Source organism: Dermacentor variabilis, chromosome 7 (assembly GCF_050947875.1).
Source record: "Dermacentor variabilis isolate Ectoservices chromosome 7, ASM5094787v1, whole genome shotgun sequence".
In the NCBI taxonomy this organism is placed as follows: domain Eukaryota; kingdom Metazoa; phylum Arthropoda; class Arachnida; order Ixodida; family Ixodidae; genus Dermacentor; species Dermacentor variabilis.
Genome location: NC_134574.1, coordinates 75,956,988 through 75,976,286, shown reverse-complemented (window position 1 = coordinate 75,976,286; position 19,299 = coordinate 75,956,988). Strand labels below are relative to the sequence as shown.

The 19,299-nt window shown below is 45.3% G+C and overlaps 1 protein-coding gene across 1 annotated transcript in view; it reads right to left on the bottom strand.

Annotated features, from left to right (window-relative positions):
• Positions 1-1,289: 1,289 nt before the first annotated feature.
• Positions 1,290-19,299, bottom strand: part of LOC142586852 (uncharacterized) — a 78,093-nt gene continuing 60,083 nt past the window's right edge. Inside the window, exons 6-9 of the mRNA XM_075697723.1 lie at positions 16,292-16,308; positions 12,656-12,714; positions 4,167-4,259; positions 1,290-1,430 (exon numbers count right to left, since the gene is read on the bottom strand). Of these exons, the coding sequence (XP_075553838.1) occupies positions 1,300-1,430; positions 4,167-4,259; positions 12,656-12,714; positions 16,292-16,308 (300 nt within the window). The 3' untranslated portion in view covers positions 1,290-1,299. The remainder of the gene's footprint in view (positions 1,431-4,166; positions 4,260-12,655; positions 12,715-16,291; positions 16,309-19,299) is intronic.

Here is a 19,299-nt window from a genome sequence, read left to right as displayed (position 1 = left end):
CGCTGATAAACTGCCAAGTTGGCCACGTGAGCGTTGCCCATGTAAACCAGAACAGGCGCTTTCCAAAACATGCGGAGCCTCGGCCACATTGATTTTTCAAGGCACTCGTCACCGGTATGTGTATGGCACGCAGCGCCTACTCGATGCCAGCGGGTGCATTTCCCTGCCTTCACACATCGGCAGTAGTCTTTCAAGACTTGATCAATGCATTGATTCGGGCTAGTCGCTATGTCGTATTTGGAACCTCAATAGCGCAACTGATTATGTTCCCAATACTTTCAAAACTACTTTCGTCTATTTGGCCGTGAGAGGTTTTCTCACGAGGATATGCGAGGCAGCACGAAGCGTTCGCTTCTCGGTGCCAGCGCTTTTCATCAAGTCAGCGTTGTGAGAGAAAGTGCTCGTGGTCATCTAGTGAGATATGTTTATATTTGTGCGTGCGGGCGTGACACTGAAATTGGTGCATTAAAGATGAAGCACTGTTGCATAATTGCATGATAACGTTTGCATTCGTTGCAAAATTTTGTTCGTCTCATTGTTATACTTTACATTTTTTTTATTACAGACCCCTATTTTTTTTAATTCAAGCTCAGCTTTATCGTTCCATTCATTTTCACTTGCATGTATGTCGAATCCGTCTTCTTTTTACCAGTAGGCCACGCAGGCTGATCCAGGAGATAGTGAGGCCTATGGAGCAATGTCGTTCATTTTTGACCATATTGGTCCTAATTGCGCTCATACCGTTTATTTTACCTACTATTCGAGTCATTGTAGCTTCTTGTCTCGTTGAGGGATACATTTTGATAACATTTGGGGGTCGCTGAAGCGCTCCGGAAGCGCGAAACGGCCCCCTTTTTTTTGGAAAGGCCACATACATATCCCACATCTTACGTACGCCAAATCCGTGTGAAATGGCCAAATATTTAACTTGACTCCAATAGCGCATATTTCAAACTGCGAGAGAAAACGGTGGTGCTTTCGCAGACATTACAATAAAACAGTGCTAACAAGATTTGTTATCTATGATTTCCTAGCACGTAGTTGAATTAGGTTTTGGCATTTGTTGCACGTTGCGTCACATTCATGACTTCACTGTAAACACGAAAACATGGCGAAAATGGAGGTAACGCACTTTCCCTATATGCTTCGCACAAATTCTTGAGCCAAAGATTTACTACGTTCTCACGAAGAAATAAACGCAACTTAATCCTGCTATTGCAGTAAACCCCTAGCACACGAAAACTGCAGGAGGATTTGAAGAGGTCAGCATTTTTTGTTTACACGTCGGTTTTCGCGCGTTTATTCGCAAGATTTCATGTTTTTCACCACAATCGCTTGTGACCTGCAAAAGGCGTCGAATATGAAGTTACATTTCCAGTTGAGATTTCCAACAGCACTTCTGCGAACCCAGTACGTGCATAGCGTTTTGTCTGCAACGAAGAAGGAAACTGATTAATGAATGGCGACAGCAGTTATGCGCGTTAAAGATTCTAGAGCAACACATGTTGTTGCAGCTGCGCACAATTGCGGTCCACTTCGCTCAGCCACATAGCGAGAATGCAAATAAGTGTGAGCTAGGGTGCTTGCGCAACGGAAGTTACATTCATCTGAGCTAGTAGTTCATGGCTAAGACGACCTTAAAGAGAGATAACAGGATAAGATAAAATTAGTTTAAATTTAAAAGTGACTGACAACTGGCCAGAATGTGTTGTGAGACGTCGACACAAATAAAATGAGCACGATTTGTAGTCATAGAATCCAGCACACTGTTGGCTACTTAAGTAGGAATTATAATCTTAAATTGGCGAAGAAAGTCTCAAAAGCCAGTAAGTGGCGCAGCCTAGCGGTGAAATCTTGGTACTTCGGATGTAGTACGGAAAATTACTGCATGTAAATTGGCTGTGATTAAGTACAGCTTACCTATTGCTTAAAATTCAAGTTGGTGCAGTAATAAACGCTTGCGCTTAACTTATTTATTTACAGAATATCTACATCGCCATAAAGGCACTAGGTAGGGTGGGAGGGAACAAAACATAACCAGTAAACAGAAAAAAATGATTTTTGCACAAATCTACTCACAAAGAAAGCATTACAATAGCATTTAGAGAAGGACATGCAAGTAAGCTGTTACTTCAGGGTTACTTGTACGTATATGTGTTACCGCTTGTTACGAAGCAAACAAGGTCCACGCTAACGAGCCGTACACGCGTTGCACAATGCATGGCAGCGCACGTGCTGTTGTATACACACGCGCGAGTTTGCGAGTAAGCGCCCAGAGTTGCGTGGTCTCGCTGTGATATACAGAAGTGCCACCGATTAGTTGTGCCGTAAATGGGCGCCAGGACCAGAATATTAGCACACACGTGCCTAAACGGCAACACGCTGAACTGCGCGACATTTCTGAAAGCGTTGTCTAGCTTTCGAGAACTTACTTGGCTTGACTAAAAACGGTCTTACGTAGCTATTATTGCAGAAATAATTTGACACTTCGCAAAACGTGAATCGCTGGAACATCGTCTTGATAAGCAAATCAATACTTTCTCACAGTTATGGCCGCGCTTGTCGTCTGCCTCCCGCCAATACTGGCGTATAATCGCCATTGCACCCGCCGTGGTTGCTCAGTGGCTATGGTGTTGGGCTGCTGAGCACGAGGTCGCAGGATCGAATCCCGGCCACGGCGGCCGCATTTCGATGGGGGCGAAATGCGAAAACACCCGTGTGCTTAGATTTAGGTGCACGTTAAAGAACCCCAGGTGGTCAAAATTTCCGGAGTCCTCCACTACGGCGTGCCTCATAATCAGAAAGTGGTTTTGGCACGTAAAACCCCAAATATTATTATTATTATTATGAATCGCCATTGCGCTGGCCTATCACTATTTTCAGCATGCTTCCGGTGAACGACTGTATTCTCACTGAAGATCGAAAAAAAATATATATATACAACGTTCGACGGCGTTTTCCGCGTTACAACGTTGTGATTAGACACTCTGACCGGTAAGCTTTTCATTGCTCTAAAAAAGTGGGTACCATAAATATTGGTTGTCGTTCCCTTTAAGCACGCTTTCTCCTTTCTATTTACACAGATTTCACGAAAGTTAAAAATTAAACGAAAAAAAAAACGGAGGACAAAGCTTAATTTGCCGAATGATGAATAGGGCGGAAACTCAAGTAGTTGTACGTCATTGCGACGCCACAAGTTTGGAAGTGTGTTTTTCTTCGGTATTTTGGGCTTGGTGGCCCATCACAACTTCAATAAACCTGCTGAGGTTAGTCGTTGGCTCCTTTAGAATACAACGTACTTCATCGTAAGCGGTAAAAAATTAACTAGCCCCACGTAGACGACGTCGCTGTTCTACGGTAACCCCGCTGTCTACGTCACTAACCTTGCCATAAACCAACCAATCACAAAACTACTAAGGGCTGCTGCGCAGATTTGCAACGTTTCCGGCAAAAATTAGTTGATTGTTCTTCGCCTGAATGCAAAATTTTGCATTCGAGCAGTGATCTGCTTTAATTTTACAAATCTATTTTTACGTCAGCAAAGTATTAGCAAATAAATATCGAACTTTGCTTATTTATAGAGCTCACGACGATTATCGCGCGATTTCTGGTGTCTGCAGCTATACTATAAATATTTACCTCCTGAGAATCACCAACAACTTGTGTTCTTTTAGAGCGGTTGTACGGGCTAGAATGTACTGTCCCCCGAGAGGTGTTCTGACGAATGATCGCTGTGCGAGAAGTGACGCGTGATAAGAGTTTTCCTTACTTTTTTTTTTCAGAGAACTGTTGTTCGTATGAGCCAGTCGATACGGCGAGGTTGACTCGGCCCCTCCCCTGCAGTGTTTGTACGAACACAATCGCCAATTTTTCACCGAGGACCCTCGTATGCCGCTAATTACAGCCTAGAGCAAATGAGCAGCATTTGGCTACAGTAAGGCACGCAGTTGGCCCATTTGGTTGATGTTGACTACTACAGCAGCGCAGTTAAATGAAACAACACAGAGAAAGGCAACGACCCAGATGAAGGAGTCGCACGCACACCACGTATGAGAAGAATAATGAGGAACAGCCACACATGAGAATTGGCTTATCGTCCAATACATGTGTGGTTCTTTCTCAGAACTTTGCGCTCCCTTTGGCGCTTACGCCTTAATGCTGCTTACTTCCATATGGTGGCATCCTCGACAGAATGATGCAGTCTTTGTCGGCGTGAAGAACTGGAAAACCATAAATTCCGTATGGCAGTGCGTCGTTTTCTGAAAGAAGAACGTGCAATCGTCTGCGTTTACATCTCGTAATACAGCCGCACGGTAATTCATGCGTTATGCATCCACCGAGTAAGAGGTTGGGGGTTTGATTCCCAGCCGTTGCAGATTCAAGGAAGTATTGACATGAAAAGTAGCGAACATTGCACTCAATGATCGCCAGATGGTTGAAGTTAAGCTGGCACGCTGCACGGCGGTGTCTGTCATAGCGTTTGCACGCCCTGTTGCATCGTTAAAGACAATCAATCAGACACTTTAAGCGTTTGTAGCACTTACACCATGCAATTTTGCTGCAAACATTACGCGACGTAAGTTGAATTCCTTACGCGCTTAACTATATTCTTCAATGTAGTTAGAAACAAGGTGTGACTACTTTTTTTTTATTCAGTAACTTTCCTTCCCATTACTAATCTTACTTTGCCTATCCCAGTAGGCCTACAGGAAGTACATAAGCAAATTATAGCTAGCCGATCTTCTTTGCGAAGACCCCCGCCAGGCTCCTTGCCTGGGACGGATTAACCTATGGGCCAAGAGGGTTGCAGCACCTGGCCCCCAGCTGCCAGGGAGTCCCATAAAAACGCTTGCTTGACGGACCCCTGAACAATTTTAATGGGCCCCTCACCAGTGCCCCCTCGGAAATTTTGGTTCTGCAATAGAAGTTGTAAAGCCTCTTTCAGGGAGCGTTCAACCACACTAATTATTAAAAAGGCTTTAGTAGTGGCCGAAATAGAAGCAAAGAATGTGTTGTGCCAGGAGGCTACATGCCCTTCGTGGACCGATGCTCTCTAGATGTGCCGGAGCTCTTTATTCGCTTTGAAACATTTTTATTCATAATTTTTAAAATAGAAGTTAACTTGCGTAGACTTTGTTCAGTTTTAAAATAACGTGTGCATGCGCGGTTTTTTTAACAAGTTATCTCTAACTTTTGTTCCTTACGTCGCGCTATGACGGCTCCACATTGGAAGTCAGCTAGGAGTTCGTACTGCTATGGCGATGAACGCTGACGAAAGAGTGGTCTGGCCTTGCGCATTCTCAAGTTCAACAAATTGACACAGAGGGCGAGAAAATCGACCCCTGCAGTGCTAAGAAAACGAGCATATTAGCTCCACTACAGCATACTCCCTCGTGAGCAGACTATTTCCCGCTAGAGGCGTCTTAATACGCACAATTTTAACAAAGAAACTTTCTCCCACACTTATCATGGCGGTTTCCTTATATGGCAAAGAGCAGGACATTTTTATTTTTAGCTATATATAATACTATTCAGTACCCAGTCTGTTGTTTAGCGATAGTAAACGCAAAATATTTTTCAGCAATATAGACGTCGCACGTGACCTACGCACTCGCAGTACAAAATTCTAATGGTTTGTCGCACCGGCCGCAGTGGCTTAGCGGCTATGGTGTTGCGCTGCTAAGTACGAGGTCGCGGGATCAAATACCGGCCGCGGGGGCCGCATTTCGATGGGGGCGAAGTGCGAAAACGCCCGTGCCCCGTGCATTTGGGGCACGTTAAGGGTCCCCTTACGGTCAAAATTAATCCGGAGTTCCCCACTACGGCGTGCCTCACAATCAATTCGTGGTTTTGGTGCGTAAAAACCCAGAATGCAAGGGCTTGTCGCGCGGCTTCCGGGTTCACGGCTTCTTGGTTGACGAGCTAAAGCCAGTCCTTACTTCACACTTTAATTTCTCACGTTATTTCGCTTGTTTGAAGTGACGCGTTCAGGAGCGGAGAAGTACAGATTATCAGCCGTTCGGGACGTTGCCTGCATCGTACGCGAATCCGGATTGCGACTGCTTCAACACCGTGGAAGGGCATACAGGTGAGCCTTTGCTTGAACGTTGATGCTTGCGTAGCGGTTAGGCGGAATTTAGCGTACGAATAAGCTCAGAAAATGGACGCTGGGCTACTGATACTCCTGTAACAGCGAGGGTCGGGAACGCATCGCATCTACTGTGGCAGTCGCTCCACACTAATTTGCAGAGAAAAAAGAAGAAAACACCGGTACCTGCGTCTCTTCAATCAGATAATTTTCAAAGGTGACACCTTGAAACGCGTAATCGCCTGAAGGACAACTCACCGACAATTCAGCAGCATGAAGAAAAAATAAAGTACTGGTTCACCGCGAAAGGCTTTTGGGAGTAGAGTTGCCATCCAGTTACCACTGGCCCTTTGATGCTTCATTTCCTACGTCTATTTCAGTACAGCTCAGTGTAGTAAACCAATACCTACCTGAAACCCTACATTTTCTGGTGTGAATGCTCGCGTAACTACATTTTCTTTAAGTGAGTGCCAGATAACCTAGCTTGTTTCTCACTTTAAATTATTTTTCCTCGGAAGCACAGCCACGGACACTTATTCTTGCAGTATAGAATAGATTATTTGCAGCATCAGACAAATATTCTTCTGGTGCCAGTAGTATGAGTTCACTGCTATTTTCTTTCAGTAATCAACGAGTACCTTCGCTTCCTGGCCATTCCAAAACTGGTAAAGAACATCACGCATTGCAAATCTTAAATTTTGCCAGCAGCAGCAAGAAAGAATTTTCCAGGAAAGGTGCTGTAGCGGGTGCAAGAACCCAAGCAAGGTCCTTTCTCATGCGGGTCGCACTAGGCTGTCAATATTCTTATGAGTTTACCTATTATGCTTTATTTTAGCGGCTCTTTCGTTTGAATATGTTCTCTGCATTTCTGATACCTAGTTTGTTTCTATTTCAGGCACAAGCCTGAAAGAGAATGTGATCTGAATCCTGAAAGGAGGATGTGATCGATGTAAAGCTACAGACTGGAAACATGAAGAAGAATCTCGGCTGTCACAACAGGGTCACCGTCTGTACTCCGGCTGCTACCCCAAGGCTACAGCGTTCGCTTCTAATTTAAACATGCTTGACAATCACCTCGAGGGCGCACTATCTCTCATGTCTGTCAGGTGTTGGTAGTTATAGCCATAAGTACTTGTTTCTATGTGCTGTTCAGAACATTCAGTTCGAAGTAAGTGGGCAAGCTTGCCTAACATTTTTTTAGACTCATATTTAATGGAAAAAAGGTCAAATTTTGTGCGCAACATAGTGCACAGCAGCAAGCCAAGGTCGCGAGTTGTGCAGTCTTAAGCTTATATCACGGGAGCAGTGTGCGTTTAAATTAGCATAGTGTTGGAAAATGACCGATGAAAATCATATTTGTGTTTGTTGTCGCAAAGTATTCATGCTGCGGACAAAATGAAGTGAAATTACTGGTTGTTTAACTTTCAAGGCTTGAGTGGGGCCAATAATTTTACCAACAGGTAGCACATCTTTATGTGTCTAGCATAGCTTATCAAGCGTTAGTACCCATTACTGTGACTAACTCGTTGCTCCTTCAGACTGCGTACCTCCGATTGTTTAGTTACATAGACAGTTTAATGGCTGGTGTATAGTATGCTTTCGTATGGGATGTGACAGCAATGGCCTACCATGTTTCTTGTGCATTTTAAGGGAACAGGGTAGGCAAAATTTCCGAAGAAAATAAATTTCTTCTTTTTCTGTAATTTAAAATCTATATTCTTTCTTAAACATGGCTCAGAGTTTCATTTGCGCGCACGCGGAATATTCACCTCAAAATCAACATTTTTCGAAACCTAGGCAGCACCCAGCCACGCCCCCTTTGACACATGCTCGGGACCTGTGCCTCTCCTAAACTGAAAAAAAAAATTTTTTTCAACCCCTATTTTTCGTCGCGTTTAGCGGGATGTCTGTCACTCATCTGGCAACAGTGAAAACCTAGCTAGCATATTTCACTTAGCCAAACGAATCCTACGACGCAGCTGGATTACTCGCAAAGCGCGGCGTTAATCTCGTGCTTCGGCATGTTTTCGCGGACAATCGAATTTGTTTATACTTTGGTGCTGGTTATTTAGCGGTAATGCAATGACGAAGCCAAAGAAGTGCTTTAAAAAACGTCTCTTCCACGGAAACCGGCACAAGTCGATCTCCAATGACGCCAATTCTCCGCAACACAATCCAGGAGTGGGCGCCGCGGCCACCACGTGCGCGTCTGCATCAAAGCTTTCGCGCTCGGCGGAACGCTTGAAGCGGAACGCCGGTGTTTCAGAAGCTCTCAAAGCCTGAGCTTCTCCAGAAATTTATCCATGGAAAAACTCAGAATGAGGCGTTCAACAACGTTGTATGGGAGCGTGCTCCGAAGAAGGTCTTTCTTGGCCTCAAGACGCTCAGAATAGCGACAATGGATGCTGTGCTAACTTTTAATGACCACAGCATTGCTCGAGCCGACATATTGAGGTCATTCGGAGTTTCTCCAGGACGGTTTACAGTCCAGTGGTTGTGCGAAGCTGACCGGGGGCGACTGTACTTTGCAGAGAGGGCTACACGACTGGTCACTAAGGAGGCCCGGAAAACAAGGCAGCTAGCACAGAAAAGGAGTGTTGACGATGGAGGGGACTACCAGGCTGGTGGCTATTGAAAAAATGTGCCAGAATTTGTTTCTATAGCCCTATATTGGAATAAAGCTCTTTCTTCCACTTCAAAGCCAATTATCTCAAAACACCAAATTTTGCTACATTTGACTCCTTTTTTCAGAAACTACAAGTGGTAGGAAGATAATATTTTCCAGATATTGAGCAAACATTACAGACAGTCTACTGAACCAGGATTATAAGTATTATTGCTGGGGATTTTTATTTACAGGCTATTTACTGCAGATTTTGGCTCTAAAATTTGGTGGGTCCAGTAAAAAAAAGAAAACAAGAAAAACTAATCTTTTAAAAAAGACAATCCTGGTTCAGTAACACTACCTAACATTGCTAATTACAATGCGACCAAGGTTAATGTTCTAACCCCAGCAGATCACGAGAAAAAGGGTCACGAACATAGCCTAAAATGCATGGCAAGAATAGGGCCTACCCTGTCCCCTTAAGTAATGAAATAAATAATTGGTCAAGGCTTTCGACACCATAGACATCGAGAAGAGGTGGTACTGATGATGTACATTAGGAAGAAGTGCAGAAGCACACAGTAGAAACTACGGATGTATGCAGTGCTGTCTTCCCACGAATCTTTATTTGCATCACATACGCACACAAAAAGCTCTAACATGCAGAAAGTATATGAAATCCGAAAACCAAATTTTAAGTGGCCATATTCCTAAACAAGCATATACATTTAACTAGACTTCTGTGATATGAAGACCTTACGGCACTCATACATTCATGGTGAGGTACCGGCTGGTTTCAAAATGAGACCTGAGAAATCATTTTGCGTTCTCACAACTTGTTAACGTACCACAGTTCCTTTCTTTGTTTTAACAGCAAATGTGTCATGAATAGATGAAACACTATTGCAACACAGGGCTTTATAAGCAATATTGCAGAATCTGGGGTAGCAGGAGAATGCTTTATCAGGTGCTTGAACAGATAAGTGTAGAAGAAGCCAGTGGAATGGTTAGTGAGGCAATAAAAATACCCACAGTGTAATTTATATATTTATGCTAAAAATGCGAAATACGAAAATACGACATAACAAATATTTAGGTTCATGACAAAGTCGTAATAATAGGAGGTGTTGGGCCTTCAAATGTGAAATTTCAGGAACAGTTCTCTGTTCTAAAGACTGCATCTCAGAATGGCGTATTGACGATTTGTATCTGGGAGCCTCTGGTCAAGAAGAATGTGCCTTTATGGAAATGTATTGAAGTATTACACCAGGAGGTTTAAAGAAAGAGAGCCAGGGAGGGTGAAACGTGGTGAGTTTAAACTACGTAACAAGAGGAAAAGGGGGCTCGAATAAAAGAATAAACCGGCGGAATACATTTGCACATTTATTCAGCTATGCGTTCCTTGTAGTTGTGGTTCCTAGGAACGCTACAATTTACAGCAAACACCATCACGGCCAAATACACATAATGTATAATTGAAGCTTACATGTTTTATGTCCCCTCTTATGTGATGCCCTTGGGTGCTTAAGGAGAAATAAATGAAATATATACAGAGAGAATCGGAGTAGAAAGAATAAAACACAAAATTCCCTTATGCAAAGCTAGCTAAAGACCTCATATACAGACCATTAATTTGGATGGTAAAAATTGTGCAGGAAGATTGCTCCACTCATTCGCTGTGCCTTCAAAGAATGGCTGTAAGAAAGTATTAATTCCAATGGGGAATGCCTATTTGGAACAATGATATAGCCGTTTTAATAAGTCATCAGGTGAAGAGATTAATTCATCACACAGGCACTGCGGATAATTCATGAGAAATTCGTAAACGGAAGGTCTTACGGCTGGATGAGACGGGTTTGAATTTTATAGTGGATTTCATTGCGCTTATGATTGCAAAGGGTTATTTTGTACCGCTTCAAGTGGGTCAATTTGATTTGAACGTGATGGTCGCGTAACGATGCCGCATATCCGAGTTTGGAGCGAAATATAGTTTCGCACATCAATAAATTAGTAGATCATGCTGATTTCAAAAGGTTGCGTCAAATGTAGCCGTGTAATAGTTACGTGTGTTATGTGTTTGATCCAAGTTAGATCAGCTGTTACCTGTACAAGAAGATACCTGTAAGATGCCACAATCTCTAATGGGACCTTATTCAGGCGATGAGATGACAAAGCAGATGCGGCTTTTGAGACAAATCGCTTATTTGAATCTTGTAATATCTTCAGGATTTGCCATCTGGTTTAATACAAATGCCCTTGAAAATAATCCAGGTGTCACTCAATTTAATCTGAGCCCCAACATATTTAGTCCAAGTGCCTACGATTGAACACAGGGGCCACCACATTTCATTCCATAGTCATCTCGGTTAATGCACGAGCCAACTGATTTAATCTTTGCGCATTCCATTTTAATCCAAGTGCCATACTTTTGAATTCCAGTGTCAATCAGTTTAATCCTCTTCGAAATTGTTGAGGAACGAATAAATATTGGAAGAAGAGGTCGTAACAGGCGTCATGAACTATTTGATGACGTAATCACTATTTTGGTATCCACGTTATATGAGCAGCCTCCACTCTACTAGTGTCGTCATGGCCATTTCATAAGCACTTTTGTCGGGTGTATCACTTATTTGCATTTGCTTCTTTTCGAGCCAGGCTTCCGAGTGACAAGAGTGACTCGCATTAGTGAGTCAGAATCGTGATGCACACTGCGTGAGTTGGGTTGTATCATGACATGCGATTTGTTTTGCTATGGTTATGCGCATCATCCCGACAGGTCACTAAGCTTGCACCTTAGCACACACTCCTACGCTGCCGAAATTCATATCAAGCGAAATGGGTCTGAAAGCGTAACTTCGGGCTCAATATTATTGAGTCACAGCATTAAGTCACTAGCGACTCACTCGACGCCCTAGACTGGTGATAGCCGCACACAAGATGTGCTTTCCTACCAACATGCATATCGAATGAAATCTCCTTCAAGGGGTGACAGCTTGCTCACTATCGGTTTATCAAATGACGAGATCACAAATGACTCAGGCGCTTTTGCCACGGTCGTACCCAAGCATACATTCTCCTAACCTGCCGACATGCATATCAAACGAAATCGCTTTCAAAGCGTTACCTGTTCACTATCACACCGTCACATGACGTGATCCCTAATCACTCAGCGACGTCACCACGGTTATACCGAAGCATGCACTCTCCTAACCTACCGACATGCGTAGAAAACTAAATGGTTCATAAAGGGCAGGTGACTTCCTGATTTCTAAACCGCAATGATTTGCAGCTCCCGCAGACACAATAACCAGAGTTCCATCCAGTAATGTTTGAAGGAAACTCTATGCTATCAAGTACACTGTAAAAAAAAGATTGCGGACGGGGCAAGTGCTGGCAGATGACTATGCATTGCGAATGCAATTAACCATACCGACTCGTTGGCTGGTGCGTAGAACGCACGAGCAGACCGACCCGGCAGCAGCTGCCAGGATTTAATTATCGATGATATCGGGCTAAGGATCATATGCGGCGAAGGTGTGCAGGACTGTGTACGTTGTGTTTTGCGAGATGGGCGATTGATCGGCGCCTTTGTTTTGCAGGAGCGGACCGCTCGAGCACTCTTAGACATCAGTTAACTGGTTCTGATAGTGATAGCCTGATAGTGAGAGCTGTTCGGATTATCTTATAGTCTCCCAAAATTGTCAAGCATTCTGTATATGATTCATTCATTACCCCTTGACTATTTTGGCATTGGAAAATGCTCGATTTTGGGAGGACATGCACCAAATAACACCCCAATATGGAGTGAATGTTTTTTCTTTGTCATTTCAATTCTTGCGCTTTACTTTGTTTATAAGGTGTAGAAGCTCTTGTAAGTATTCGTACCTGGCATTTCACAGTGGCGATAACTTCGGAAAGTTCAGAAAGCTATAGAGTGCGGTGAAAACTCGCTGAAATCTCACCTTCTTCGGCAAGGAGTCTTTCTCCAATGCCTTCTATGAAGAACCTTATATCAAACGCCCTGCAAGAGCCATAGTAAGAATAAAGATGATGTAATTCACAAAAAACTGTATTCCTACATTGCACTATAAGTTTCTGAGTACCAAAAAAAAAAGAAGTATTGGTACTGCTGCAGCTGAGACCTCGCTGCTACCCGCCCTCCATTAAGACCAGGCTGAAATCAAGTTACACGTACACAAAAAGGTACGATCTATTTATGAAAAGTTAAATAGCAAAACAGGTAATGAGCCCTACGCCTTCGCTCACAATCTTGGCAGCTAGCCGCCATCACCGGCCACAGTCGACAATATGCGAGTGTGGCCGCTAATAGATATATCCACAGCAACTATATATATATATATATATATATATATATATATATATATATATAATTGCTCTGGACCCGCGCACGGCGTGTGGAAATGATGCAGCACGTCTTAAAATAGGGGTGCTGCGGAATTCCCAGCAGTACTTAACCAATAATAATATTTGGGGTTTTACGTGCCAAAACCACTTTCTGATTATGAGGCACGCCGTAGTGGAGGACTCCGGAAATTTTGACCACCTGGGGTTCTTTAACGGGCACCTAAATCTAAGCACACGGGTGTTTTCGCATTTCGCCCCCATCGAAATGCGGCTGCCGTGGCCGGGATTCGATCCCGCGACCTCGTGCTCAGCAGCCCAACACCATAGCCACTGAGCAACCACGGCGAGTAGTACTTAACTACAGTAGAAGCCTATGGTTTTGCTGGCGATAGAAATGTGCTGATTACCGTTTATGCGTGCAGGCATATATACGAGCATCAGGATGATTTACGCTGATTTTCCTTGATATCAGGGCCCGTATTCGCAAAAAATTCGTAGGCTAGAATTTTTGTAGACAAAATTTCTTCCAATCCCGATGCGGGACAAATCATTAAGCCTGCTTGCAAGTGGCAAATAGCACTGAAAAGCCTCGTGCATTCGGCACCTGATTTCTTGCTCTTAAAGAAAACGCTTCTTTCTTAAACTGTGAACTGAAATTATGAGCTATGGGGCTGAACGTACGTATCAGATGTACACCAGTTCGCAAACATTGGTCTCTGGGTGGTCCGCGGCCGAATCGGTAGCGGGTAAGGCTGCTGTGCTGAGGGTAGATGGTTCGAAGCCAACCGCTGGACCTACTTGGGTCACTGGGAATGTGGCACGGTGTGCCTTTGTGCCGCTCTTCAACGAACCTCTTTGACGCCGCCACGTTTCACTGGATATGCGGGGGTGGGTATGTGGCATGTACCGCTCTTTAATGAATCTCTTTCACGCTGTCTGGGAGCTCTTTTTATGTGCCACAAGGTCTGTCCTACTCTTCAGTGAACCTCTTTGACGAACGTCTATATGTCAATGGGTATGTGCCGGTAGGTGTGCGTGGCTCTTCAACTGACCTCTTTGAGGTTGACTTCCGTAACTAGGTAATTGTCACCGGGAATGTGCCTCTGTATAATGACAAAAAAAAAAGCATTTTCATTTTCTCCCACGCTCGGCGGAATCGAACCGGTGCCGGGAGTGAACTTTGAGGCGACACCGATAGACGGCACAGCGTGCGCAATGAGAAGCCGGGGGAAGTAGTAACAGCACAGCGGGAGAGGCGCCCGGCAGCATTTCGAACAGCCGAATGCACCATTAGAAAACCCTCGCGTGCCGGGCAGACTCCAACCCGCTTGACACGCTCCAGCGAGCTGCGCCATGAATGCGTTGCGTATATGCAGCTCTTGAATGAACCTCTCGCCAACTTGGGTCACTGAGCATGCGGCACTGGCTGTCTGTCCTGAGAGGGAACAACTCCCGGAGCGGTGATGACGAGGAATTATTAGCATCGCCTGCGCACGCACAAAGCGCCATGCACCTCTTCTCGGAGGCAAAGCGTGGACTTCTCGGCAGCGCAGCTAGGTGGCGCGTACAGGCCTCATACACGACGCGTTTCGGCGGCAGCAGCTTCATGTGCCCATACGTATATTCTGTGATAATTGCATTAACGTTGACACTGATCGTGAAATGGTTTCTGCTCGATTTTATCTGGTGATTATAGTGGGGAATAGAAAACTGCACGGATCAGGGCTTACAGAGAAGCCGGACTAACGTCGACTTGGGTAAGCCTTTTCAGTGCTATTATCATTCTTAGGGTACATCATACACTTTGCGGCGACTTTATCCATCTATCTATCTATCTATCTATCTATCTATCTATCTATCTATCTATCTATCTATCTATCTATCTATCTATCTATCTATCTATCTATCTATCTATCTATCTATCTATCTATCTATCTATCTATCTATCTATCTATTTATCTGTCTATCTGTCTGTCTGTCTGTCTGTCTGTGTACGTGTCCTGTACGTGTACGTGTACTATGTACGTGTCACTACGTATGTGCTGCTCCTGAATGAATCTCTTTGAGGACCACTGAGCATGGTCTCACTTCGTATGCGGCCCACTTTAATGACAAAAAGCGGCCGAACCGATCCTAGTATGACGGCCGACGGTAATTGATGCGCATTGAATCAATGTACCCACAAAACGTATTTCCACCGTCGAAAATAGTTTAGCATGAGCGCGCGTGCTGTAGTGGCGCTCCTCTTTCACTCTAAGACCACTCGGCACCATCTGGCGCCGCCGCCTCGAAGCCTCGGGTGACCTCCAAAATGCACGGCGTACAGGTGTGTGCGAACTATGAGAAACGCGTCAGTGGCAACCGAGCTCCTCTCTCGCACTTCTTTCTGGACACGCTGCGCCGTATAGTGGCACTGCCGGGAAGTCAGCACGTGCCCTCCGAGACGAGAGGCGTGGCGCTCCGGTTCCTGCGAATGCTTAGAATTGTTCCCTCCCTCGCCGCACACTCACTGGCACATGATCAGTGACCCAAGTAGGCGAGCGGTTAGTTGAAGAGCGGCACATACCCAGTGCATTCATGGCCAGAACCGCGCCACAAACTCACAAGGCAACAACAGACGATCCTGCGTCGAGCGCAGGCGGGATCGCTTGCGCATCCCGTACTGATGAACCGCATGTACCCTGCGGAATACGATGTGCTCTGTCCTTTTTGCAGAAGAGAAACGGGCACCCTGCCACACGTTTTGGCAGAGTGCCCAGAACTGCACAGAATGCGCTACCCATTTGACCACGGACTACCAAGTGGCTAAGATAGCGAGAAATGCTTATATACAAACAGAAATTGATACGTAGCCCCCGGAAATTGCGTGAAATACCCTAAGAATGGCTGAGAGGCCGTTTTCCATTTATTTACTATGAGCCCAGAGTTGGAATGCTCGCAGGCTGCCACGACTTTATTTCTGCATAAAAGGGTGACAAAACACTTTCGGATTCCAGCGACAGGCACCGGCGACACGGCATTCGCATGTATGCATGTTCTACCTACACACGTTCGCCATGTGAGTATGTCCATGACGTTTCATTTGGTGAGAATAGATTTCGCGTTATTCTTCAAATTATGTGTACTCAGAAAAAAAAGTCTTCGTTTTGTAATTTGCAACTCCAGTGTTGTCTTCCGTAGAGACGCACGTGTAGCAGTGACAGACTCATAGTATGAAAAAAAAAGAGACGTACCTGTGCTGCCACTTGCCCTGAAAAAAAAAAGACACAATTTGTTAATGCTTGCCGATTCTGTTGCCTCTTTCTAAAGTTAACTGGACACAATGATTCAAAGGAAAATCACTCGCGCTTTGCCTTGAAAATAAGCATATTCGTTATCTCCAGATGAAAATATTTTTTAAGACAGAACAAACTACATCTAATTTATGACCATCGGACATCGGACGCTTTGTGCATCTTGCTTAGGCATATTGCTTTCACTTGTTGCATTCCAGAAACATTTTTTTACTATTTCACAGAAACCGACTCGCAGAGGTCACAAACCAGGCAACTACAGGGGAGATCGCACTCATAGAGAGGAGATACAGTCAAAGACGGCCGATGGGAAACCGATACCCAAGGTCGACAGGATAAGTGTATTGGGGCTCCTCATCGAAGCCAAGGGCAACAACGGAGAAACCCTCAGAAGACTGGAGGGAACTGTGGCGAAAATCATGAGGCTGATCAGAAGGATAGCAAACAAACATAGCGGGATGAGAGAGCAAAACATGATCCGGTTAATACAGGCCTTCGTAATAATTAGAATAGTATACGTAGCGCCGTACTTGAAATGGCAGGTCGCGGAAAGATCAAACTAGAATGCCTCATTCGGAAAATATACAAACTGGCCATAGGGCTATCGATCAGCACCAGCACGGACAAGTTCCTACATTTAGGCCTATACAACACGATATACGAGCTCATTGAAGCGCAATGCACGGCACAATATGAACGCCTCTCTAAGACTAGAGCAGGCAGACACACCCTAGAGAGACTAGACATAGGTTACCACACACAGCACGGTGTCAAGGTGGATATGCCGAGAGAAACGAAAGAAACAATGGTAATACCCCCCCCCCCTCCCCAAAGAATATGCACCCAGAACACAATAAGGACAGACGAGAGAACAGAGCGAAGCAGATACAGAAGAAATTAGGCAGCGACAAGGACGCAGTCTTCGTAGACGCGGCTTGATACAGTCGCAGAGGGGGGTTTACGGCAGCCGTAATCGACAGCGTATGACGTGCGCGACGATACGCACCACAAGTAACGAGACAGCAGAAGAAGTAGCCATAGCGCTCGCAGTAGCTAAGACTAACACAACCCTGATAGTCAGCGACTGTCAGACGGCAATAAGAAACTTTGCCAACGGCGGAATCTCCCCGGAGGCACTACGCATTCTTCTTGCAGGAGGTCAAAATTGCAAAAGGAAGGTATACATCACACGGACGGCCGCTCAAACCCTCGCGGAGGACGACAACAACGAGGCGGCACACGACGCGGCTCGAGGGCTTGCGGAGCGAGCCGCAGTCGCAAGTGACGCCCCGACACCCTCCGGACGTGACGGTGCGGTAAATGAGTGGGAGTGGGACAGAATGACCACATATAATGACATCATGAAACGCTATAGGTTACAGAGGGGCATAACCCCGAGACCTCACCCAAAATTGACAAAAAAAAGCAGTCTGTCGCATGGCGGCAGTTACAAACAATAACGTATCCGAATCCTGCGCTCCCGTGCGTCATATATCAGGATATATATCAAATGGACAAATGCAACACATGTGAATCCAGAGCCAGTCTGGAGCATATATTATGGGAATGCCGAGGGATTCATAACAATAACGAGAACGCGCGCCCTCTAGCAACAGCCTTCGCACGTGCTGGGAAGCCGCGCTGCTCAGTCCCGCCCTCGAGGATCATCTATGGGCCGCCCAGCGGGACGAGGACGCTGCCAGGACCCACCAACTCCTGGCTGTCACCTAGGCGGGGTCTTTGGCCCTCCCCACCAACTCGCAGGGCACGCAATAAAGTGATTTCCACCGCCTCCTCTTATTTCACACGGTGGTTTCGGGTCTACCGAACAGGTAGTTTCTTTTTTTAACCTGGAACTAAGAAAGAGCCGTTTTCGCTGTTGAATATAATCGAACACGACAAGGATTTTTAGAGGGCTCGGTGATTACAATGCAACTGAGCTAGATGTTTAGAGCTAACTAGGCTTTGAGGGAGTTTGTTCTCTCGCAAGACGCAGCTTGGGGCGATATAACGTAAAACTATTCCAAACTTTTCCAATTCTGCAATCAGCACTCCGCGATTGGTGAAAAACATTTATGGACCACCCCCACTTAACCGGTCTGTCACGCCACGTCATGAAAACCACGATAGCTCCCCATCTGATATGACGTGTACACACTGATTATGCATGATTCAACCGAACAAAAGAAAAATAGTTATCTCTGATTCGACGCCTTTTCGTCATTAGCCCTCGGCTATTGGTCATAAGTTTTCGGGCTGCACCCACTTCACCTGCCTGTCACGCGACGCCACAAAACTGCAAAAACTCTCTGCGTAAAAGTGACGTGTACGCGTTAAAGATTCATTATTATGCCAAACAAAACTGTATTTTTGTCTGAACAGCCGCAGGCTGCCCCGTTCCGAAAGGAATAAAAGATGGCTTCCGCCGATCGCTCAGGCACGGGCTACTCGCACCTGCCGGAGAGCACAAGTTCATTTGCGTCTAATAATACTTTTTGACTGGCCGTGTAACGTTTTCGAGCACTTTCGGCACGTTTACGACCTCGTTCTGCGAACTCTTCTTTGCTGAGGATCCGTTTTAGCGTCATTTTTAAGCTTCCGTTGCATGCCGCCGCGATTGTCGACGGGCCACTGTAAGCTAAGTAAGGGAAAGCGGACCAATCACAGACGCCGGCACTATCCGGTTATCAATTTTCAGTGCAGTGGCTCGGCCCTATCGTATCCCTCTCCACTTGCGCGTGCTCCTCGCCTCTTGTGAGCCAATTAGATAAGACAAACCACTCAGTGTAGGCAATATTATTCGCTTTTCAAGCAAACAAAAGCGACTTCCTATGAACGAGGAGAGCGTTTGATTGGTCTAATGAGACAACCATGTGGATGACCGCCCGATGCTTGCGTCGGCGGTTACGCAAATTTGACGCCAGGAGATTGGAATAAAAACATATTGG